The following is a 25,113-nucleotide window of genomic DNA, read 5'->3' as shown; positions in this document are numbered from 1 at the left end:
ACCTTCAGAAGGCTCCACGCGCAAGAGTGACAGCGGTGTGGCCCGTCCTCTGAGGACACGCACCGCCCCTCCGCCGTCCACACTGGAGTCCCAGCCCCACGCAGGTGCGTGTCCCCGAGGAGGGACGCCCGGGTGGGACGGGGGCCGCCCCCAGGCTTCTCCGGCGCTCAGACTTGTCAGAACTATTTCCTCCCATTCTGAGAAAGAATCTATTTCAGAACCAGACAATTTTGTCACTTCCGAACCACCACCAGAAAAGTACATCCATGTGTCTTGTGTTGAAGCCAACGGCCTCTGGGCATCATCCCGGCCACTGGCCTGGCCCTGCCGGCCCGTCCCCTGCAGGCGGCGACGGGCGGGGCACGGACGGGCGGGCTCACCCCCACCGGGCTCCCCTCGTCCTTCACAGAATGATGCTCTCCATTTCCAGGAACACCCCCCCCCCCCGTGGCATCTGCTGGGGCCTGACCGCAGGACACGGGGCTGGACAGAGGACCGCACACCCGTGACGCCCGGTCCTGTCCTCTAAGACGCCCGACCAGACCTTCTCACCGAGGCCCCACAGCCACCAGGCAGCAAGACGGCAATTTCCCAGGTGATGGAAACAGAGCAAAACAAAACGGAAACACACTCCACGCGAGAGCCTGCCGCCCGGCCCTGTTTCCTGAGCACACAGAGGCGGCGCCACAGCGGCCCAGGCCCGGCGGCCGCGGGGCACACACAGAACCGCGAGGAAGCCCAGGGGCCCCACAACCTGCCCGGGAAGGTCTCGCACCGACACCACCACCTGCCCCAAAGGTGCCCCCCACCCCAGCCTTCTGCGGCCTCCTCACGGCGGCGGCGCCCCTGTCCCCGGGCCACACGGGCGCCCCGCACACCTCTTGTCCCTCAGACCCTCACCTTCTCGTTCCCTGTCTTCAAGGAATCGTCGTTATTAGCTGCAGTCTTCCTCTGACAAAGGCCCTGAATGAAAACACCCTCGTGCCAGTAACTATCCTGATGGAACATCCCGGAACCTCGGGACAAAGTGCGGACGGTGGACCGCCCACATTGAATGCAGGGGCGCCTGTCCCGCAAGCTGAGGGTCCCCCCTGAGGCCCCCTGAGGGTGCAGGACCCACACTCACCGAGCCCCTAGCACCAGAGACCCCGGGTCTCTTCCTGCCATCGCCACCTTCCTGACAACGGACTTAGGAATAAAGGTCCCTGCAGACAGGTCTCCTTTCTGTGCGCACTGGGACACACCGCCCTCGGCCCCCGGCACCACGCCCGCCAGCCTGGAGGCCCGGAGGACGCTCTTCTGCCGGGGACACTCCAGCCCGGGCCCACAGGCCTGGCCGACTTCCTCCCAAGTTGCCACAGCGACAGCACCGCAGCTCGGGGCCAAAATAACTTAGGAGCCGGGCTCCGGCCCCGGGTGGGAAGCAGGGCGGTGCCCGCCTCCCGGCCGACGCGGCAGCTCCGTCCTGAGCCTGAGAAAGGGGCCCCGCCAGCCTTCTGGGGGGTGCTGGGGCCGCCAGAGATGGGACGGGGGGCGGGGTGCGGGGACCCTGTGAGCACAAGCACCCCTCCTGTTCAGTGGGGGCAAATGGTTCTAAACGTGCTCTCTCCCTTCCCTCAACGAACGGTGACTACTTGTGTCTGCCGAGCGTCCTGGGGACAAGGAACTCTGTGCGCCCCAGCCCTTCAAGCGCCAGGCGAGACGGAAGCCGTGTGCATGCCTCCTGCCCAACGGGAGCACGAGGCGACGAGAGTGACAGGGGTGCAGGCCCACCACCCACGACTCCTCAGGGTGGGGGATGCCGCTAAGGCAGGGGGAGCCGTGACAAAGACCCGGTCTGCGCCCCCGCGCCCCCGCGGCCGAGCACCCGTCTCCGTGCGCCCAGCGGCCTGTCAGGCCACGTTCCCGGGCCTCGCAGCCCAGCGCAGGGGCAGCTACCCATTCACGGAGCCACATCCAGGCTCGTTCCAGAACAAGCGCGAAGCCATTTCTATCACCCAGTAAAGGCTGGAGAATTTAATGTAACAGCTTACTATAACACCGTGATATTTTAATGTTTAATGATTATGATATATCAATTATTCAGAACAAAGAGGAGGGACTTCATTAAATAATGGCCAAAACCCGGAAGCAATCACAGATGTCCTTCAGCAGGTGATGGATAAATAAACCGGTCCATCCAGCAAGGGACTATTACCCAGCACCAGAAAGAAATCAGCTACCACTAGCCACGAAGAGACACGGAGGAAACCGGAACGCACATCACCGAGTGGAAGAAGCTGGTCTGAAAAGGCTACATCCTGTATGACTCCAACTGGAAGACATTCTGGAAAAAGCAGAACCACAGAGACAGTACAGACCAGCGGTCACCAGGAGCTGGAGGAGAAGGAGCCCACAGGGTGTCTAGGGCCGTGCAAGGACCCCGTGGGGTGCAGGAACGTTGCCTGCGTGTCCTCGTGTGCCAGTGCTCTGTGAGGTACGGTCACGATGCACACGTGTCCTCGTACGTGTGACCAGGCCCACGGAGCGTGCACCACCAAGAGCGACGCCTACCGTCCACTGTGGACTGTGGGTGAGGATACAGGTCCAGCACAGTGACAGGTGCCCTCTCCAGGCAGGTGTTAAATGACAGGGCAGCTGAGGCGGGGCAGGGCAGGGGGTCTAGGGGAAATCTCTCCACCTTCCTCTCCTTCAGCCCTGAACCTAAAAGTGCTCTTAAAAGACAGTCTTAGTAAAATGCAAAACAAAACAAAACAAAAAAAAAACACGAGTATCTCTCACAAAAATACGTTAAGAGAGGAACGTTTCCTACACTTCTTTCTAACACGTGATGATGCGAAGGAGGCCTTTCCTTCTCTGCCTGGCCTCCTCTGCCCAGAGCTATCTCCTAGTTGCTCGGGACCGCCCAACCCCCAAAGCCTGGTGAATGCTGGGCCCCAGGTGCCGGCACCCTGGAAGCCTTCCCGCAGGAGACTTTCCCTGGATTGTACTCCCCTGGGAGCCTGGGGGCCGGGGCACATGTTGAGCTGAGGATTAAAAGCAGCCTTATGAAGGTTCCCGGCTCAGGGTCGGCTCTGAGTGTGGAGCAGACATTCTGGGAGGCACAGGGAGGCGGCGAGGTCCTCCCCAGCTCTGGAAGCCCCCAACCACAGAAGCCACATGGGGTCTGTGCCCCCCAGCCTTCCGGCACAGCAGCACCCCTGAGGGCCCAGTGGTGGGAGGACAGTGCTGGGAGGCCCTGCCCAGGATGGGCCTTTACACCACGGTGGGGGGGGGGGGGGGTCACAGGCACGGCCCCCACTTTCACCTTGTGCCTCTTGGCAAAGACACTTGCTGAGTGCCTGAAACCGGGGGCTGGAAATCCTCCAGACTCAGGGAAGAAAGTGAAGACGGCCCCAGGGACCACGGCCCTTCCAGTCCCAGCCTCTCCTGAACTGCCTTGGCTCCCACTGACCCCGGAGGCCTGGAGACCCACAGCCGTGGAAGACGAAAACGGGGTGCAGATGACAAAATTCAGGCCGCCTCTGCCTGGCTGCAACGTTTATTCTTTAAAAACGAACAGGACGTTGCAGTTTTTAAAGGAGGAGTGGCGAGCGACGTGGAAAATATTATACAATCATCGCAGAAATGCCGTCCCATCAGCGCCAAGAGCTGCCTTCAGCCTCCTCGCTTTCGCGCCACGTGGGCAGGCCAGAATGCAGAGGTGAGGGGCCCGGCTCTGGGGGTCCTGCACCCGCCCCCCCCCCCCCCCCCCCACAGACAGCGCCTGCCACCAGGAGCTGGCTGTGAACATTCAACACCTCAGCTCGAGTTCTGACTCTGACTCAAGAGCATCCACTCCGGGAGGCTGGAGGTTTCGTTTATTTGTTTGTTTAACTGAAACCTTTCTTTTTGCAGAGGAGAAAATGAAAGAGACAAAGGCTCCCGCTCTTGAGGGCAGACTCACTTAACGCTTCCTCCCTTCCTCCCTTCCTCCGGGAGGGGCCCGGGGCCTCCGGGGCGCTCAGGGACAGGTCTGGAGGGGCTCCATGGCCCCCTGCCCTCTGGCAATGGCCGCTCACCACCTGTCCCTCGACAGTGTCCAAGTCCAGGGCCTCGGACACTCGTGTCCCCTGGCAGAAGCAGCACACCCCCACCCTGGAGAAGCCACCTCTCCAGCATGAGTGCCCGAGAGACCCCACAGTGTGACCCGCAGGCAGGAGGCCTGATGCTCTCCCTGTGGCCACTTGGCGACATGGCCTGTCCCACCCTCCCACAACTCCCCACTAAACTGGGTCTCGGCGCCCTAGGGGCAGGATGGGGGCCCCAGGCACACCCCCCAGGCCAGCCCTCCTGACTTCAATCTGGTTCCTGCGCCCCCACCCCTGCCCTGCACCGCCAGGGTCCTGCACCTGCGGCCTCGCACCCCGAAACACAGCACTGGAGGCCCCCGCACCTCCGGCCCCTGCGCCCCTCGCCCGCGCCCCCTCCGCAGGCCCCGCGCGGACCCACCTGGGGCAGCGACGGCGCCTTCGTCGCTCTGGTTAAACTCGAAAAGGAAATCGAAGTCGAACTCCTGGTCCTCCTCCAGCCCCGTCATGTTGGGATGGGCCAGGTCGGGGTTGGGGTCCTTATCCGGGCTCGGGGCCCAGGGTCTGGGGTCAAGGTGCGGGCCGGTCAGGTAGGGGTCTGGGGTCGGGGGTCAAGGTCCGGTCAGGGTCGGGTGGGGGGGGGGGGGGCGGTGGCGGTCCCGGTCTGGGATTGGGAGGGAGGGGGGCGGGGCCCTGGCCCCGATCCGGGCCGGGCCGGGGTCGGTCGGGGTCGGGGTCGGGGTCGCGGCCTGGCTCGGGGCCGCGGCCGCGGGCACCTGTGGTCGCGCCGCCCGGGGCTCGGCTGCGCCCGGCGCTGGGCCGCGCGTCCTCGGGTAACGTGACTCCCGCCCGCGCCCCTCCCCCGCGCCCGCCCCCGCGCCCCTCCCCCGCCCCCCCGCCGTTTCCGGGTTGACATAAACAAGCCGCTCGCCGGCCGCCGGCTTCCGAGTTTTAAATAAACTCCCGGGGCAGCCGGGGCGCACGCGGCTCCCTCGTGTCCCCCGCCCCCCGCCCGCGTCCGGGGGTCCACGTGCGCCCGGCCAGACCCCCCGCGGCCCGCGCCCGACGGGCTGGGGGCGGGGGGTGGGGGGAGCGGGGCGCGGGCGGAGGGCGGGCGTCCGGGACCCCCGCCCTCCGCCCGCGGACCCGCCGGGTCCCAGGGGGCGAGAGGGCGCCGCTCCCAGGCACCGAGTGGCCCAAAGGTGGAAAACTGCGTGCCACCGAGACGGGAGACTGCGTCCCGCCTGCTAAATTTGTGTAAAAGTTTAAAAAAAAAAAAAAAATCTCTCAAACTGCCGGGGCCTCGTCTGGAGCGAGGATTTGGTTGCTGCCTGAGTCTACAACATGCACGTCCTGCCAGAGGCCGGCGCTCGCCCGAGTGCGGATGCAGTCCACTGGATAGCTGTGCTCACTTTCTGACCCGCCTGCCCCTTGGACCGGCAGCGGGGGGTGCACCATCTCTCAGCCCCCGTGGCTAACTCACCCGCAAATGCCAAGGAAACGTGCGGGTTTCCGCAAGGACCGGAAACGCCCTCCCGTACAGTGGGAGACTCTGCTGTGGCCCGCAGGATGCGCACATCTACGCGCCGCTGGCTGGCACACAGCAGCCCTTTTGTGCTGTGGCGTCTTCCTCACAGGCTCGTGCCCACCCGCCACCTAGCTTCGTTGCAACACCGTTTGCCTCAGTCCTGCAACTTCTTAAAACACACGTGCACACTCCTACGCGTCCACAAGTAACTGCAAAGCTTTCAAAGGTTCAGTGTGTGGGGACTGAAACCCAAGGCTAGGACACAGCAGCCGGGCACAGCAAATCTAATGTACAAGGCAGGTCTGGGCACCATTGTCTCCTACGTCTTTGCTTCAGCCGTCCGTTCCGACTGTCCCCAGTGTCTCAGCGCCACGCACAACTGGCATCTGCAAGAACACGCGAACTTTACAGGAGAGTGAGCGTCAGCCACGGAGAAGGACACGTCCAAGAGAGGGAGGGCGGGACCGCAGCCACTGCTGCTGGTCCGCTAAGGAACAAGCGCCCTCCTTTCTGCCCTGTAGGCCCTTTGCCCTGGGGGTACTGCTCTTTCCGGAAGCAAATAAGCTGCAAATCACGTGACCCCCCCCCCCTTGATTCTCTCCCCTGACCCTTTTCAAAATGCCTGGTTTTCTCCAGTGATAAACTATAGTTCACTTTGGCCTGATTTAGTTTCTAATAATAGTGCTCACTTTGAGATGCATGTTGGAGGGTTGTTTTGTTTTAGTTCGCTTTTTTTGCTGACCTTCGGGCAAATGGAAGTCTGTTTCTGTTGAGAAGCCGCAACATTTCATTTTCTTTCCAGCTGTTTTCTCTGCAGCCACCTTCTAGTCCCCACCGAAAATGTACACACAACAGCCCTTGTCATCTGTTTAGACGAACACTTTTTGTTCGACCGTTTCAGAGAAAGTGGGTTCGCACTTCCGCACGCACATGGGTGCCCACCAGCTTCCCGCCTGGGCCACCGGACCAGGACTCAGCCCTGCCCTGCCTAAGGCTGAGCTCCCCGCCGCCCCCAACCTAGTTTCAGATCCCCAACCAAAGCCACCACATGGGGAGGCCAGGTTTTTAAACGCTCCCCTTACCAGCACCCCCCTCCCGGTGAGCGCCTTTCAACTGGTAGATGGTGTGGAGCTATTTGCCAACTCAGCAGACACTCCTGTCCTGATGCAAATGTTTAGCTTGGCGCTTAGTCTCTGAGGCTGCGGGTGTGGGAGCACAGAGCTCCAGCCCTGGGTGTGATAGAGCAGGGCCTCTCCTAATCTGGATTAGGAAACTACGCGGCCGGCTCGAAGTTAAGTGTCGGGAGAACAGAGCGAGCTTTGTTCTGTTCCGGAGAGCCCCGGGGGCATTCTGTGTGGAGCAACCTCGGAATGGGTGGGTGGGTGGCTACCTACCAGGCCTTGCATTTCCCTGCGCTCTCCACGCGGAAAAACAAGCACAAGGCCTTCAGAAACAACAGGCCTAATGAGCTTCAAACCAGATGCTCATTAAACTGGAGGGAAGTGCCGGGGAATCACGCAGATTCTCACAGGGGCAGCTGACGCCTTAGTCAGGCCTTGGGGAGGGGACAGATCACGCGTCCTCCAGCGCTCGCTCGGCTAGGCAGGCGTTGACCTGCAGTAAACGGAGCGCCTGTCATACCCTCAGCCTGTCTCCCTGAAGGACTCGACCACGCTTTCTAGCTGCCTCGCCTCGTAGTTCTCACAACATACACGGATATTCACCTGGTCCAAAGGCCTCGCTGCACCTGGCCTGCTGTCTTTTCTGCAGAGGCCCTTTGTCAAATGCAGGAAACAGGAAGAATCCCCACCCCCCCAGATGGCTTTTTTCCTTGTGAAAGAGAAGAGGTTGTTGCAGGATGGGCCACCGGCTGTTCAAGTGAAGACACTCCGAAAACGGTGTCCCAGAATCCGACAGCAAAACCTCAGCACACTTTTTAGAAACTGTTCCAATAGCGAGAGCTTGGCCCATAACCATCACCTGGTATTTACATTTAAACATCTCCTCAACTGGGATGAAATGGTAAGAAACGCACGTCTTCCTCCACCGACACAAAACACCCGGCAAATAATTGATCTCCTTTTGATGAGCGTACCGACTGGCCTGGGCTCCTCTCTGTTAAAGAACGTAGGTTCTCGAAGCTGGCAGGCTTCGGAGAACGCGGCTCTAAGTCTGCTCTGCAAATGCCGCAGGAAAGTTCTGGTCCTCAGAAGCACGTCCGCCCCAAAAACTCACTACCAAGTTTGCCCGCTGTCTTAAAATAATTTAAATAAAACATCGGGCGCTCCTAAGGCCTTTGGGAAGGTGTCTCCCGGTTCCCAGGGTGCAATCGCCGTCCCGATGCCCCGGCAGGATGCCGGTCACCCCGGTGGGAGGCCGTTTTCAGACACCTGCGGGAGCACAGCCGGTGGGAGCTCCAGGCCGCCCGGCTGGAGGTGGTGGCGCTTCTAAGGGCAGCGGGCCAAGGGGACTCCGTGAGACTCCCTGTCGGGAGAGGAGTCGCCATCACCAGGCTTCATTCACTTTATGCACTTTGGGGACTATAAACAAGCGGCTTGAAACTTGGCGGTCCCTCTTCAAACTATCCTGAATCCTTTTCTACGGTTGGAACTCGCCCTCTACGAGGTTGCAAAATGTTCTGAATTAGGGGCTGTGTCCAGACAGCGCGTTTGATGCCTGGAGTCCTGCGGGTCGAGCCACCAGCGGGGCAGAGCCGCGGCGGGGGGGCGGGGGGCGAGACGGCGCCCGCCACCGGCGGAGCTCGCGCAGGGGCGCAGACCCCCACCTCACGCCGCGTGGCTGCTCTCCCAGGCCGCAGGGTGGCCTTGCCCCCGCTGGGGACGAAACCGGCCGAACTTCGTTCCCAAAGAAACCTCCTGGCTCGGTCGCAAGGCGTCTCCCGCGGTGGCGACGGCCCTAACCTCGCCCGGTCCCCGGACCGCCTGCGTTTGAACGCAGTTTGGGCAGCGGCTCCGCCGCGAGGCTGCGCTCAGCGCTGGAGGAGAGGAGACACCTATTGGCAGGAAGGCGCGCTCGAGACCAGGGCTGCTCCGGGGAAACACCAGGGGGACACCGCTTCCCAAGCCGCGCCGCGCCGCGCCGCGCGCCCCGCCGCCCGCGCGCCCCTCCCGGCGGCGGACCCGGGCCCGGCCCGCTCGCCGCTCCCGGGCCGGGACCCCGGGGGGCGCGGGGGGCGGGGGGGGGCGGCGGCCTCGCCGGCTTACCTTCCTCCGCCGACTTCATGGTGCCGCCGGAGGGCGGCGCGGGCCCCAAAGTTTCTCCGCTCCCGCAGACTGCAGCCGGAGGCCCGAGTGGAAACTTGGAAGGGACTGGAAAACTGGTACTTGGCATCCACGCGGCGGCGGCGGCGGCGGCGGCGGCGGCGGGGAGCAGGAGGAGCGGGAGGAGGAGCGGGAGGCGCTCGGCGCCGCCGCCCCGGCAGGGTCTCCCGGGAAGGCAGGGACCTCTCCCCCGGCTCAGCGCCGCCCGCCCCGGACAAATGTCATTGGGGGGCGTGTGCGCGCGTGGCGGGCCGAGCCGCGGCCCTGGGGCCCGAGCTGCGTGGCGGGGTGGCGGGGTGGCGGGGGCTCGGCGGTGTGCTCCCGCGCCCCGGTGCCCGCGCCCGGCCGCCCGACCCGGCGCGGTGACTGTGCCGGCGAGTTCGGAGTCCTCTGAGTGTCGCTCTGACGCAGGGCCGCGCTCTGCCTCCTGCCTTTTTAAAGCTGGAAAACACCTCCCCCGCCTCCCCGCCGGCCCGGCCGCTCCCGCGCCCCCTCCCTGCCGTGACATCACGCCCCCGCCCGAGCCGGCGCAGGGCCCGGAGGACAAGTCGCCGAGCTCCTGCCCTCCCCGCGCCGCCGGGCCCGCTGCTCGCCGGGCCCGCGGGGCGCACGGGGGGCGGGCAGGGGCGCACGGCCCCGGAGGGGGCGCGCCGGGGGCGGGCAGGGGCGCCCGCGGAGGGCCGGGGCGCACGGGGGGTGTCGGCGGGGGCGCCCGTGGAGGGCGGGGGCGCCCCGGGTGAGACCCGGGCGCACCCGAACAACGAGCCGGCCGGGACGCCGGGGTCCAGCCCGTGTCCTAAGGGAGTCACACTCTGCTTTAAAGAGGGGGCGGAGGGAGCGGAGACGAGGGGGCCGAGAGCGCCCTGCATGCTGAAGTCATTATGTAAAATCGCAGGCTTCCCCCGCTGTGGAAATTTGGAAAAGCGCTTCCATTGGCAGGCCCGAGAAAGGAAATTCCCATCCCGCTAAATTACTAACAGATTGCACGGCAGTCCCGGGACGTGGACTTATTGTCATTTTACTCTGTAAATATCTGAGCGACCCAGATTGCCTGCCGCGTGAGCTAGCTGGGGTGGGGGGGGGTCCCGGAGAACCCGGGCACAGCCCCCACGCCCGCCCCCGGGCTCCCAGCCGCCCCGGGAGGGACTTTGGGGTTCCAGCCGAGGGGGAGGGGTCTGAGCCCGGGAGCTGGTTTCGGGAAGGCCCCTCGAACGCCGCCCGGTTCACTTTACACTTTCTTCCCCCCCCCCCCCCCCCCCCCCCCGCCTCCCCGCCTCTCCTCGGCGCGGCTCAGCTGCCAAAACCGGACCGTATTTTCGTGTTGGCCTTGGATGGAAGGGGTTGGGGCGTCAGGGCGGTTAAAACGTCTGGTGTATAAAAATCATAAATCTGCTGCACGACACCCTTATGTGGTTTCAAATAACCCCAAAAGCAAAGTTGTGTCTGCCGCGCGGACTCAGGAGGCCTGCAGGCAGCGGACGCCCCACAAGCCTCCAGGGCCTGGACCCGGGGGGAGGGGGGGCTGGGGAGGGGGCGGGGGGGGGGGGGGGGGGTGGTCGGTGCAACGTTTGCCCCAACCGGTGAGTTTCGCTGGCTAATCGGTGCCCGACGGAAGCCGTCACCACCGCCGTCTGTTGGGTTATCCAGTCCGTTGGGGACAGAACTGAAATCCCTCTTTCCACCCACTCTTCGGTCAGGCGGCCGCGCTCCCGCGGGTGTCTGGGTGGCTGTCAGGACACTTCCCAGGTGCCCCTACCTGGAGATCTGCCCCCACGCGGTGAACTGGGCCTGGCACGTGCCTTGGTGCCCCGGGGCCGGGGAGAAGGTGACGCGGGGGAGGGGGGGAGGATACTATGGCTTAGGGCCCCGGAGGGGGGGGCACCCACGGGGATGCCCGAGGCTGGGGGGACCCCTCGAGGATGCTGAAGCTGGGGGCACCCCATCAGGATGCCCCGAGGCTGGGGGGACCCCGCGAAGACTCTGAGGCTGGGAGGGGGAGGGGCGCGCCTCCTGCGTGGGAGGCCGCCAGGGGGCGCCAGGGCCTCACAGCCCTTGCCCCTCCCTCGCCCCGCCCCTTACAAAGATCCTGCGGCCTGGGGGTCTTAGTGGCCCACATCTGGGGCCACGGGGAGGGTTGAGGGCAGAGTCCGGGCACCGGGGCAAGAAGGTCTCACAAGTTGCATGAAAATAAAAATTGACCCCCATCGCTTCCTGTCCGCCCCTCCCACACAGGCTCCTCCCCGTTTTCTTGCTCTCCCACCTCCCCTTCCTCACATCTTCTTCTGCCTCCACCTCTCCTCCTTCTCTTCCCCACCCTCCTCTTCCTCCTTCTTGTCTCCCTCCAACCCCTCCCCTCCTCTCCATCCTCCCCTTCCCCCTTTCCCCTCCCCATCTCCTCTCCCTCCTCCCCCTCCCTCCCCATCTCCTCTCCCTCCTCCCCCTCCCTCCCCATCTCCTCTCCCTCCTCCCCTTCCCCCTCCCCGTCTCCTCTCCCTCCTCCCCTCCCTCTTCCCCACCTCTTCCTCTTCCCCCACTTCCTTCTCCATCTCCGCTTCCTCTTCCTCCTAGTCTCCTCCCTCCTCTTCCTCCTCCCCCCACCTCGTCTCCCCCTCCCCCTCCCCCCTCCTCCCCTTCAGTAAATAATTTTCACTCCATCCAGAAAAGCTCTCTTCCTGTCTGCTCTCAATGCCTCCTTCTTCCCCGCCCGGTGACGGGATCCCCGTCTGTTTCCCTCTGTTTAATGCCGTTGCCGGGACCACGGTGGCCGCGCGCCAGGGCGCAGGGAGTTCCGGAGGCGGCGGCGGCTCCTCGGCCAGCGCGCCCCCGGTCCGCCCGGGGCGGCTCCTGCGGCCACCCCGGGGCCACCGCGGTCGGTCCCCGGCCGCGGCCCCTGCGCTCCCTTCCGCCCGTCGGCGCGGCCTGCGCGCGGGTGTGTTTATCGCTGCTACCAGGAGAGACGCTACACGGGTTTTATTTTAAGGATCGGTGACTAACGAAGTTAAAAGGAGCTGAGGACAGAAAACAAGACTATTTTTAGATTACTGTTGTTTCTGTGGATTATTGGGGCGATGCACCCAGGGAAGCTGACCATTTTCAAAGTCCCTTTGGGCGCCAGATCCCTCCTCCTGGAGCGCACCTGACTGTGGAGCGCCCAGAGCCCGGGCCATGCCTGTCGCCCGGCTTTAAGTTTATGCACGAGTGCTGCCGAGATGTGATGTGTGCGGGCCGGGCCGGGCCGGGAGGGCCTGCTTGCGCTGCCCTGCAGCCGAGGCTCGGCACCCTGCCCTGGGGGACCCGCTGGGGCCTGCGGGGTCCAATCCTCCCGGCCGCCTAGGTCCGCACCGGCCAAGCGCAGCCGCCCCTGGGCCGGGGGTTCGGCCGGCCGCCCCTCTTCCTGTTACTCAGCTGGGCAACCCGTCACTTCTTGCTCCTGGACGTCACCTGGGACATCCGCGAGTTAGGGGAGAGCGCGGTTCCTGCTGGACCTGTGTTCCAGACCACAGCCGAGGCCACTCTGAAACCTCTTCCGTTTAGGGGCCCTGAGCCTCTGACCCCTGTCAGCCGCAGGTGGGGGTTCTCCTTCCTCACGGCACCTCTCACCGGCAGGAAGGGGGCACCCAGGCGGGTCAGAGCTGCCAGGACGCGAGCTTGGGGTGAACTTGACATCCAGCAGAGGGTGGAGATGGTGCTTACTAAGAAATCACAACTACGGAGGGTCATTGGCTTTCAGGTGAACTGCTGATGTTTTTAAAAACTGCCAGTGCAGATAAGTCTCACAACTGTTCCTGGAGTTGGGGAAGACGGGGTGCCCTCTGACGGCACCCCTGTGTCAGAGCATTCGGACTCCCTCCCAGGTGCAGGTGTTCCGAGAGCTCCGTGAATGTGGGCTTCTGAGATTCTCCGCTGCACTTGACTCACAGAGTCTCTCTGTAACCCACCCCCTTCCCCTGGGGCCCTGCAGAGGCCCTTCGTTTATTGTCTCTCTGCCCAGACACAGCCCGACCACCCAGTCCAGGCACGCCAGGTCTAAAACCTCAGTGGTCACAGACTCACTCACCCTCCCTCCCCGGGGCACTTGCCCAGGGCACCAAGGTCAAGGCCAAAGTGGTCAGCCTGGCACCTGATGTTCTCCCCGCTCCACACCTGGGGCAGCCCTGGGGGACCTCCTCACCGGGAAACCAGCCTCAGTCCCAGGGCCTGGAGGACCGTCTCCCCACCTGTATTTGGCCAGGCACCAGAACCTTCCTCCAAGCCGCCTGCCGCCCCTGCCCAGGGTCCTCACCTCCCCCTGATAAGTCTCTGCCCGCCTCCACGGCCCCCTCTCACTTCCTGGCGTGACGGCCTCACGCGGTGGCCCGTTTGTTTCGCAGCCTGGAGAACCTTCCGTGCCACCTGAGAAGTACGACCCCCCTGCTGTCGCGGTGGACTGTCTGTCCACGCCTGGCGGGTCCGGCTGCTTGATGATGCAGTGAAGTTCTTCTGTCTCCTTGCTGGCCTTCGCTTAGCTTGCTTGAGCGCCGCGGACGGTGGGGCGACGCCGTCCGCGGCTACTGTGGGACAACTGTCCGTCTCTCCTTCTTTCCACGGGTTTCCTCGCTGTGTTTGGGAGCTCTGCGGCTGCGTCCTCCTGACGGGTCGGGTATCGAGCGTCCCTCTGTGTCGTTAATCGCACCCTCGTGTCACAGTCCGTTCTGTCTGACGTTTGCACGAGCCTCTCGCCTCTGCCGGCCTGTATCAGACGCTGTCTTGCACCGCGTTCGTCCATTTGTGCCTTTGACCCCTAAGGGCTCTCCGTCTCCAGCTGGAAGGCGGATCGTGGGGTTTCTGTTTGTTTCACTCGACAATCTCTGCCCTTTGGATCGTCTGGTCGATCTGCATTAATGTTCTTATTGATGCGGTTGGCTCTACGTCTACGGTGCTGTTTTCTGCTTTTCTCGTGCCTCCCTTCTCCTCTTCCCTTCTGTTGCTTTTTCAAGATGCCGGCCGACTCTTCCCTGATGTTACGGCATCTCAATCACAATCCGCTTCACGATATGCTCGCTTGCTTCTGGCGCTGGTGTGAACCTCAGTCCCGGGTACGCTCAGTCCCTTTTCCCGAGTTCACGAGGTCATGTGACACACGGTCCTGGCAACACTCCGATAATTATCGCTCTCCCGTCTCCTTAGGCCACACGGCTCTGCCCTACCCGCTTCCTCTGGTTGTTATCGCCCATGTATTCCACGTCTATCACCTTTGTATTAATCATGGGCCCGATGTCATGTCACAGACACATTTGTTTACACAACTGCTTTCTGAGTTGGCTACAGAAGGAGGGAGAAACGTTGTCCATTTGTCTCTACCGGTGATCTGGCTTTTCGGGCGGACTCAGCCTCCGTCTGGGGCGCTTGACTTCAGCCTGAAGCGTGTCCTGCTCTATTTTGCGAGCTGGGTGGGTCCTGCGGGCGGCAAATTCCGTCTCATTGTCGCCGTTGCTGTTTTAACCCGGCAAAGTCTCCATCCCCTTCATCTTCGGAAGATGGTTTTGCTGACGATCGTGCTGTTGCTTGACAGGCGTTTTGCACACGCGGCCCACGGCCTCCGGGCCCGCGCAGGCCCTGCCGAGAAGTCACCGTCAGTCCCTCGTAAGGGGCGCATTTTTCCCTCGCTACTTTCAGGATTTTCTCCTTGTCTTTGGCTTTCGGCGTTCGTACAGCCACGTGTGGGTTTGAGTCCGCACTTATCCCCATCCAGCTTCCCGGGCACGTACGTCACTATTCGGTGGTAGGTTGGCGACATCGGCCCACGTTTCTCTCTTTTCCTCCTGCCCTCTGTCTCCCGCTGCGCACTTGGTGCCGTGAACCCCTTCCTCTACGCCCCCTGCGTTTTCTTCCCTGCATTTCTGCCTCCTCGGCTGCAATCTCCACTGGTCTGTCTTCAAGCCAAGGAGTTCTTTCTTCTGCCCGTCCCGATCTTCTGTCATCCACTCTCGTGTACCTTTCCCTTTAGTGCCGGTGCCTTTCAACTCCAGAACCTCCATTTGGCTCTTTGTTATGGGTTCTCCCTCTTCCTCCACAGTCTCCTTCACGTGACATCCCGTTGCCTCTCGAGTGCAGCTGCCTTGAGTTCTGCGATGGGTACTTTGCAGTACTTTTCTGTGAAGTCTGGCACCTGCCGGCTCCCCCAGGCGGCCTCTCTGCCCGCCTGCTTTCCGACGCGTGTGGGTGCCTTCCTGCGTCTCGAGTGCCTCATAATTGTTTACCGGAAACTGGACATTTTAGATAATATATCGTAGCAACTTGGGGTTCTGCCCCCCCATCAGGGGCCTGTTCCTGTCCTTCGCTTGCTTATCTGTTCAGTGACCGGATCATCTAGTGACGTCTCCTGCCCTCCCGAGATGTCCAGCCCCTGACGCTGCTCCCAGGGGCCAGAGTGGGGGTGTCTGCGCCCTGCTTCTCCTGCAGGGAAAGCCCTCCGGCGGGGGGCGGGTGCAGGGGCCCCGTGTGCCGGGCTGCAGCCTCCGGAGCGAGTCTCTGTCCTCACGAAGCCGAGGGCAGGAGCAGTCCTGGTTCAGACCCCGATGCCTCGTGCCTTTCTTGATGAATTTTCCCAGATTTTCTCAGAAAAATGCTTCATGTGCTGCTTGCCTTCAGGACCGCATCCACAGGCTTCAAATGGTGGTTCTGTTTGAAAGCGTGTCCTCTGCTTCCACCTGGAGAGGCTCAGCGGCTGCCTGCAGCTCTCCTGGCGGCATCCCTGCATCGACCCGGTCTGTGTCCCCGCTGCCCCCCGAGGGGCGCGGCCGTGAGGGTCTTCGCCTCCGTGAGGCTGTGAGATGGTGCCGCTCGCGTCACTGATGCCTCCCGCTGGTCACTCAACACGCTGGACCCTTTATTCTGCGGCAGTATGGTCACGGGTTGAACCACGTCCCCCGAGAAGATGGGTCAGAGCCCTAGCTCCTGGTCTGTGCCCACGGGGCTTATTCGGAAAGAGGGTCTTTGCAGACGTGATTAGCTCCAAGGAGGCCGGTAGGTGTGCCCTAACCCAGTGTGACCAGGGTCCTTGTCAGAAGGGGTCACGTGGCGGCGTCACCACGTGGTGACGGAGGGCAGGGACCGGAACGCCAGGTGCCGCCAGCACGTGGGGCTGGGCAGAGACGGGGAGGGCCCCCCACGGGTTGGCGAGGGCCACAGCCCAGTGGTGCTTCGACTCGGAACTTCCGGAGGGTTGGCAGCTGTGTCGGCCGAGGTGACCGTCCGGCATCCCCAGGGGTGGACACGGACACCGTGCGGTTTCGTCTCCTTCCGGGATGTCCCCCACGTCCTGTCCCGCGGCCCCCATCCCCTGGATGCCACCCAGCTCTCCCTAGAGGACGTGTCGCGGGAGCGTGGCCGCCAGCCACGGCCACCAGCACTCCCCTGTCACGCAGCCTCTGCCTCGGGGCCTGGCCCACGGTCTCTGAGGGAGACCCCTCAGAGGGGGACCCCCCCCCCCACTCCCCGCAGGCTTCCTGCACCTGCCGGAAGGAGGCGTCTCCTCCTCTGGGGTTTGTGGGGCCAGCCCGTGGCTCCTCCTGGAGAAACTCCGCCACCCGGGGCCGACGTGGAGGGAAGCAGATCCGGAGGCGGGTTTGCGAGCAGTTCAAGCGTCTGGATCCAGCCGGGTCCGCAGGCCTGTGAGCGTGTCGCCGGGCTGAGGACACGACTCCCGTCCTGCTCAGGCCGGTCTGACTGGTGCTGCCACGGCTACGGGAGCCACGCGGCGTACAAGACACAGCAAGTGCACGTGGCCAGACACGATCTCCTCCTCCTGCGTGTGGACGGGGACGGCCCGGCTTCGGAGGCAGATGAGAACCAAGCGATGCCCCGAAGAGGCAGGAAGAAGGAGGCGCTGGGCCGCGTGGTCTGCCGGAGCCCACGGAGGACGCTGCCTCGCTCTGCACCTGGAATACTCTTGGGAAACACAAACTGGGCCGAGCCGGCGGTCCACGGCGTGTGCCCGTCGGGCGGCGCAGGTTGCCGAAATACCGCGGGGGCTCCTGTGCCGGCCCCGGACGAGCGGCCCCCGGGCCCCCCGCGCCCGTGCTCCCCGCCCGGCCAGCCCTGGGCGGCCACAGGCTCCCGGAGATGTCACACTCCCGTTAACCGACCTTAGTTTCTAGCACGCGAGAGGCACCTGCAAACGGGGGGCCTCAGCCTTTATCGGCCCCACGTGCCCCGGGCTGAGAGGGTCCTTCTGGCCACGTCCAGGGAGGAGAAACCACTTCCTCACGCTGTGGCCTTGGCTCTTGTCAGCCTCCCGCCTTCTGTTTCTGACAATACTTGGGTTTGTACCTGTGAGTTCACAGTGTCTTCTAACGGCAGCATCGAAACGCGTCCCTTAAGCTAGCCGGCTTCCTGGATCTGTTCAATGAAGCGGCAACGAAACGGGAGTGTTTTTATCCCCGGTGTTAGACAGGGATGCCGATCGTCTTAAGCCCCTTGTTCGATTCTCCGTGACCTCCCTGTTAGGCCCGGTGCCGTGCTGCTGGGGGGGGGGGGGGGGGGGGCTCTGCAGGACCGCCCCCCTCCCCCCAGGCCCAGGCCGCGGCACAAGCCGGGTGCCCCTCCCAGCGTCCTGGCTCCAAACCCCAGGGAATGGAGTGGAAGCCACCCAAAATCCACGCAAGACGCGGAGCCCAGCCCGGGCTTGTTCGCTGAGCTCCCCAAACTATTTTTAAAGTGTTTTTGGTTCAGTAAAGGTCTAAACAAGTTTTGCCAGGCGCTTTTTCCATTAATCTGTAAACCGGAGTGAATTTCAAGGGAAATTTAGTCCCATGTGCTTCCGATTCATTTACACTTAACTCATCAAGATGCTGTGCGGGAGCCGTTTGATGTCCGGCAGACGGCAGTTTTTACAAGCCTGCTCTCAGAAACAGGAAGTGGCATCCTGCCAGAGCGCAAGCGAACGCTGATGCCGTTTCAAACCCCACGCCGCGAGCCGCGGCCCCGGGCCGTGTGGCCCCTGGAGCCACGGGCGGCGGGCGGGCAGTGCCCTGTGAGGGATCAGAATCGCCCACCTGGGCTGGCTGCTTCGTGAGGGGGGGAGGGGGGGAGGGGGGGAGGAGGGGAGGGGGGGCCGCGGAACGCGCGGGGCAGAGCGGTGCCCGCGCCAGCCCCTGGGCCTCCGGCACTCCGACGGCGAGAGTGTTCCAAAGGTGCCCTTTCTTACAACTGCGGTAAAACGCGCATAAACATTTACCAGCAGCCACTCTGGGTCGCGGGTCTCCGGCAGTCCCCGGTCCCCAGAACCCCTTCGTTTTGCAAACTGACCGACCCTCTGTCCCCTTGCTTCTGAGTCTGGGGACTTTCCTGCTTGCCCCCCTCACTCCCCCCTGCCCGAGGGTCCTCAACCCTCCCCCATCTTGCAGAACTCCCCCCCCCCCCCCGCCAAGGCTGAAGAATATTCAGGTGTGTGTGCCACCCTCTGTGCATCCGTCTGTCCACAGAGGGATGTCGGGCTCGCTTGTGCCTTTCTCGTGACCGTGCTGCGGCGAACATGGGGTGCAGGTGTCCCCCGAGGGCTGGGCTGCTGGGCCCATGGAGGCCGGTGAGGAGAGGCTGCCTGGGCTTCTGTGTTTGCGGGTCTCCCTGCGCGGCCTCATGCACACGCCCCTGGGCTCCGCGCCTGCTCCGGCCGGCCATCTCCCTGGTGCCCCTGTCCCGAGACCCGGCCGGGCGGGGGGTGGAGGAGCAGACAGAGGCCACCCGCCGTCTCTCGCTGTTTCAGTTTCTTCTCCTTCTGTCACACATCGGGGTGGGGGTGCCCAGGGGGGCCGAGGGGAGAGGGAGAGCAGCGGAAGCCAACGTGAGGGTCCCTGGGGCTCAGGGTGGGCCGTCGGCCGCATCCGTCCGGGGCGGTGCAGTAGGGGGTGGCGGGGGTGTGGGGGGGCAGCCCCCACCGTGGCTGTGACGCGCCCCCCTGCCCCGCAGGCGTTGGGTCACCCGCACGGCCCTGCAGTGTGCCTCACGTCTGCTGTCCTGTGCACCCGGTCCTCCCCCGCTGGGCACGTGTCGGGCAGAGCAAGGGAGTGAGAGCAGGGACCTCGAGGGCTCCCGGCCTCTTTCCCCCTCGCGGGCGCCATGCTCAGAGGGCCGCCTGGGCGCCAGCTTCTTCCCAGGGACAGCAGGGCCCTGGACGGCGGGTTCCCGTCGCTCTACCGCCCCACCCCTTTCTCCGGGTGGCTTCTGTCCCGGCGTCCACATCCCTGCTGCGTGGCTGACGCAGCACCTCCGGGGGGCCAGGTGGCCAACCTGGAGTGTCCTCTGAGCTGGCAGGAGGCCCCAGCACCCGCGGGGGACGCCCTGTGGGAAGTGCTCGTATCTCCTGAGACGGTGCCCCTGCAGGTGAGAGCTGAGCGGACACAGAGCCCTGGCTGGTGTCCGAGGGGCAGGCAGAGCGGGGCAACCCAGCTGGGGTGCCAGGGCCGGCCCCCGACGTGCCGGGGTGGCGTCCTGCTCCTGGCACGCCCAAGGAAGCCCTCGCGTGCACGGGCCTCCGCCCCGGTCACGACGGCCCCGCAGGCGTCCAGCCCTCGTCCCGGGAACCCGGGGCCTGTCGTCTCTCGTGGCAGAAGCGACAAAGGACTCCGAGCTGGGACAGTGCCGGGTTCCAGGTGGGCTCAGTGCATTCAGGGTCCTCGTGGGAGGGAGGCTGGATGTGGGGGCTGGGAGGACAGGGCAGCCGGCCGGCTGCCGGGGGCCGGGGAGCCTCCAGAAGGAGCCGGCCCTGCCAGCTCCCGGACTTTCTCCCGGAGGAGCCCCTTTCGGACGTCCGCCCCCCAGGACTGTGTTGTTTCATCCGCTCCGTCTGTGCTCGTCTGTTAAGCAGCCGGGGGCTCACGGTCCGATTCGGGATCGGAGGGACCGCACTTCTCTCCTGGGACTCGGGTAGACGTGCAGTTCTGTCTCCAACGTCCAGCACCAACCTCCTGCGCCCGCACGCGCCCGGCTTCCGCCGTCGGCAGCCCACTGCACCGAACGAAACCCGTCCGACCCACGCTCGGCCACCAGGGCGGACGGTGTGGACGGGCAGGGGCCCAGATCCCCAGAAATCGTGCCTGGGCCCCCACAGAGCCCGCAGGGATCGTCCCTGCGCACAGACCTCGCCCGGGTAACGGAGCCAGATGTACCGTGTGGATTTATCAATAACCGCTTTAATTTGGAAGAGGGGCACTGCTCTCCCCGAGCCCCTACCGGCGGGGAACGTCAGCTTCCCAACTTGGGACCACAAATGGACCGTTTAGAGAACGACAGAGAAATACAGACAATTAAAAGCACATCAGAGGGACGTCGGAGTCGGATGCATAATTGGAAGGTAATGGTGTGAGTCCTCCTCGCGACAAGCTAATCTTCTCCACGGAACCTGCCCTAAACGCAGGAGGCTTGGGCAGGAACAGGTGTGCCAGGGAGCGGGGAGCTGGCTGCTTTGTTCCGGACCCGGAGGCCGTCGGCACCTCCCGGGCGGGAGTGATGACCCCCCCCCAGGGCTCGCGGGCCGGAGGCATCCTCGCTCCGCTTAGGGGACCCCAGACAAGGTAAGGTCCGTGCTGCGGGTTTGATGGTGTGGCCCCTTCTCGGCTCTAATCTGAGGAAAACAGTGAGAATACGGCGTCCCCTTCTCCGGTCTGAGAACCCAAAGCTGCTCCCGTGGTAACAGTGTCTAGATGCTCAGAGAACCCTGCTTGTCCCCAGTCTCTTCGGTCGCGGCCACTCGCTTGGGAGCCACCGGAAGAAACCGAGTCACAGAGAAGAGAGACAGCGCCGCTCAAGACAGAAAGACGCCCGAGGCCAAGTCCAGGTCATGGGTGTGTGGACGGTGCCCCCCAGGGGCTGCCCGGCGCCCTGGGTTTACTCAGACCCCACCACTAACTCGAGAGCTCGTGCCTTGACACAAACTTGCAGGTTTTCCCTTTTCTCAGGAACGTGTCCGCTGGGGGCCAGGGCAGGGGGGCGGGCACAGCGCCCGAGGACACACAACTACTAGCCGTACAACTGAAACCACCTTTCTGCTCGGCTGCTGAGACCCTGGCGCCTTCGGGTAGAGGCGGAAGGAGCAACCTCGGCGGACGGCACGTGGCTGTTATGTCACCGACACCGTTCCGGCCTCCAGCGGTCACCCCACTGTCCTGGGCTGTGTCCCCGCAAATTCACGTGTACCAGGTGTCCTCGCCTACGGGGGCAGAGACTGGAGCCACGGGGCCACGGGCCCAAGAACGCCCCGGGAACACGGCCCCGGGCACTTTGGCCTCTGACACGAGGCCCCCAGAAGCGAGGGTTGAATCTGCTGTCGCACACGCCTGGCTTGCAGGACAGCGTTCCGGGGCCCTGGCAGGACGGGGGCCCCGCTCTCGGAGCCTTGGGGTTCTGGCCGGGACCCTGTCCGGGCTCTGCCGAGGGCAGGGGCCCAGACCTGCCGGCGGCTTAGCTGAGTGCGGACGGGGTGAGGAGGTGCGGCTGTGTTCTGGGGGCCCGTCCGCTGTGCCCAGTGACCCGGGGCTTCCCCTGCAGGGCCCTGCGGTGCCCTGGTCCCTGAGGGCGCCCCTGGTGGGCCTGGGTCTTTCTCCCCTTCTTTGTGCACAGGTTGCGGGCTGGGCCCAGGACTCCCCACGAGCCCCGGTTGGACAGGTGGTGGAGCGCCGGGCAGCCCGGTAAGAGGGGGCAGACAGACGGACGGGCCCGGGCCTCGGGGGTGGACACGGCTGCCCACCCCCGACCGGTCGCTGCTCCGAGCCCCTGCCGGGCTTACGGGGGGAGGACAGAGCAGGGGAGGGCAGCAGGGCTGGGGCCGGAGGGGTCCCCGTGACGAGGACCCGCATGGGGGGGATGCGCCAGGATGCTGGGAGCAGCCCCGCGGCCCCTGATGCGGAGCCGCCTCTCTTCAGGGCGCGAGGCTGGTGTCACTCGCCTCTGGGGCCCCAGAGCCGGCACCTGCACGCACCCGCCCGCCCGCCGCCGGGTGGCCTCGGACACAGGGCGCTTCTGGGTTCTCTCTCGTTCTCTCGCCGCTGAGTATTTTTAAGACTCAGAAAAAAGGACACAGAATCGGTTCTGCTGGTCCCCACGGCTTCCACTCGGCCAACTCGGCCTCCGGAAACTTCCGGACCCACCAGGAGGTTCTGTCCACAGGGAGGGGGCTGCGGGCCGGGGCAAGCTCTCGTGGGGCCCTCCCCTGGACCAGGAGACCCCCGCCCGACACACGGGGCCTGCCTCTCACCTGTTTGGGAGGAGGAGCCCGTGGCTCCCATTCAGACAAAACAGGCACCACATGTATACACAAGCCCGTGGGCCCCGAGGCAGCTCAGGGAGGACACCCAGGTGTAAGAACTCTTCTCTGCTGTCCCCAAGCCGCGGCCTCTGCCGCGCACCGGCGGGGTGTCATTTCTTAGCTTCCAGCACCACCTTCTGGAATCTTCTGAAATGACACCCGGCGGTACGCCAGATGCTGAGGCATTTCCTGTGTGTTTGGAGCGGGTCTGAGGCTGGCACCAGGGCACGAGGGCCCCCACCAGCAGGCGCTGCTCGAAGCGTCCCCATGCATCTTGCATCTCGGGGGCTGGAGATGCCCGAGGATGCACGTCGGTGCCACGTTCCTGCCTCAGAGTGGCCCCCACAACTCCACCCGGCACTCCCCGCCACCAGGACGGAGGGACACGAGGGGCCTTCTGGGCCAGCGGGACAGAGCCCTTGTAGGGGAGGCCGCTCGGCCCGGGGAGGCTGCGGGAGGAAAGGGGGGCTCCGACGGACTGTCTTTGCAGCTCCTCTGTTGGTCCGACATTATTCCAAGACGAAAGCTCTCAGGAGACGATGTGCCAGAAAGCCCCGTCACGGGGGGGACACAGGGCGGCCCGGAGGCTGGCTGCAGGGTCCTGGCGGGAAAGCCTGCCGCGCTCTGTCCTGGTGGCTGCCGGGCTGGGAGGGGACCACCGAGAGGGGCGGAGCCTGACCATTCGCCCTGGGGGGGGGGCAACACGGCTCCCCTCGAGTCCCCACCGCACCGTCTGGGGAGGGATCTTCGTGCACCTCGGCCTCAGGTTAATGCCAGGAAGGAGCGGACGGCCTCCCAGGCTCTGGGGAAATCACTTTAAACTTCCCTGTGCCTTGGTTTCTCCACACACCCTGTCAAAAGTTTTCAGAGGCGTCAGGTGACCGTTGCTGTCCTGGGAGGGGACAAGGCCAGCCCACCCCCAAGGACTTGAGGGGAGAACTGGTAGAGGGGGACGTGACGGTGGCCATGCCCGAACAGCCCTAAACTCAGGTGTCCTTCTCCCCCCAAACACCAGACCGGGTCAGCGCCTACCTGTTTCTCTTCCAGTTCCACCGAAGGAATCCCAGGACATAACCTCCTTGGACGGAAGTCCGGGAGGGAGGAGGGCAGGGCCTCGGTCAAGCCCGGGCCGTCCAAGGTGACCCACCTGCTCACAGGTACTGGCCGTGGGGCACGTCAGGTGGACACGATCTGGGGTGGAGGGAGGTGACCCCATCTCTGGGGCGGGGGGAGCATGTCCTCTGGAGGACACGGGGGGGCCTTCTGTGGGTCTCCTCGTCCTCAGAGCCTGAGGAATTTGGCGGGGGCGGGGGGTGGTGGTGGTGCTGGCATCTGCTTGGGGCCCGGCCCCTTGGGCTGAGTCTGCAGCGTTCAGGTGAGATGTGGTGACGCTGAGTGAGGCCGGCAGATCTGTGGGTCAGGGGCCCAGGTGACAAGGGCAGCAGACCCTGACCTGTGTCCCTGAACAGCAGCCTGGGCTCCCTAGTGATGCGGGAGGCAGGGGGGGAGACAAGAAGAGCCCACGGGGGCCTCCCAACGGGGCTCAAGGTGCAGGGGGTCGTGGCCTCCTTCCACAGGTGGGAGTCCACTCCTCACTGGGGGTCCCTTGCCCGATGACCCTGAGCCTTCATGCCCCCAGAGCCAGGACAGGACGAACAGGGTCCGAGGCAGTCACTCCAGGGCCATCCCATTTCGACAAGGGGCCTCTTTGGCCTAAGCAGCAAGGAACAGGTGGCCACTTCTGCGATCTGCTTTGGCTCCTTGGGGTGTAGTCTGTGGGCTTTGCTAACACAGCTCAGCCCTCAATATTCAGAAATACTGAGGACAACACGTGATAATAGGTGCTTGTCTGGAATAGGACAAAATTGTAGAGGGCATCCACCGAACTGCCCATCGTCCATTCATCCACCTGTCCACCCATCTGTCCATTCGTCACCTGTCCATCCATGCATCCATTCATCCACCTGTCCATCCATGCGTTCATTCATCCACGTGTCCATCCATCTGTCCTTTCATCACGTGTCCATCCATCTGTCCATTCATCCATCTGTTCATCCATCTGTCCATTCATCTACCTGTCCATCCATCCACCTATCCATCCATCCGTCCATTCATCCACCTGTCCATCCATCTATCCATTCGTCACCTGTCCATCCATCCGTCCATTTATCCACCTGTCCATCCATCTGTCCATTCATCACCTGTCCATCCATCCGTCCATTTATCCACCTGTCCATCCATGTGTCCTTTCATCACGTGTCCATCCATCTGTCCATTCATCCACCTGTCCATCCGTCCATTCATCTGTCCGTCCATCCATCCATCCATCCATCCATTCATCCACCTGGCCTCCCATCCGTCCGTTCACCCACCTGTGCACCCATCCGTCCATTCACCCACCTGTCCACCCATCCTTCCACTCATCCACCTGGCCACCCACCACCTGCCTGCCCACCCTGTCATCCACCCATGCACCCAACTGTGCCTTCATCCACCCCTTCTCCCACCTGTCCATTCATCTACCTGCCCACCGCGTCACCCGCCTGTCCGCCCTACTGCACGCGTCAGAGCTCCAGTGGCAGTGAGGCACTGGGGTAGAACACTCAGCACCTCCTCACACCAGGCCCCTCTTGTGCCCGTGTTCCTCATTAACACGAACTGGCCTAAATTCCCTGGCGGCGGGCTGTCCTGACCGCCTGTCACGGTCTGTGTACACACAGGCCTCCGCACGCGCCCTCCACCTCCTGACCTCGAGACCCTTTCCTGTCGCTCGTCGAATTCCCTGGGGCTGTCTGATGCGCGGTGTCGTCCTCCGCCCAAAGCGTTCGTGATCTCTCCAGGTCACGAACAGGTGCCTGCCAGCTGTGGGCCTCTGGTCCCGCCCCGGCCTGCCGAGCTCCCCCACCGCAGGGCCTGGAGAAAGCTGCTGTCGCTTCTTTTTCAGCGTGGGCC

At 63.9% G+C, this 25,113-nt stretch overlaps 1 protein-coding gene across 4 annotated transcripts in view; it reads right to left on the bottom strand.

Moving 5' to 3' along the window:
* The window catches only part of NFATC1 (nuclear factor of activated T cells 1), a 109,102-nt gene extending 99,635 nt beyond the window's left edge, over nt 1-9,467 (bottom strand). For 2 of the 4 annotated variants that reach the window (XM_078435105.2, XM_078435107.2), the window contains exon 1: nt 8,823-9,466. In XM_078435105.2, coding sequence (XP_078291231.1) covers nt 8,823-9,387 — 565 coding nt within the window. In that variant the 5' untranslated portion in view covers nt 9,388-9,466. Of the gene's footprint in view, nt 1-4,491; nt 4,912-8,822 lie in introns of those variants that run through there. The other 2 variants (XM_078435104.2, XM_078435106.2) reach the window with 2 other exon arrangements.
* Nucleotides 9,468-25,113: the final 15,646 nt, after the last annotated feature.

Source organism: Panthera onca, chromosome D3 (genome assembly GCF_046562875.1).
Source record: "Panthera onca isolate mPanOnc1 chromosome D3, mPanOnc1 haplotype 2, whole genome shotgun sequence".
Classification (NCBI taxonomy): Eukaryota; Metazoa; Chordata; class Mammalia; order Carnivora; family Felidae; genus Panthera; species Panthera onca.
This window is presented reverse-complemented; position numbering and strand designations above follow the sequence as displayed.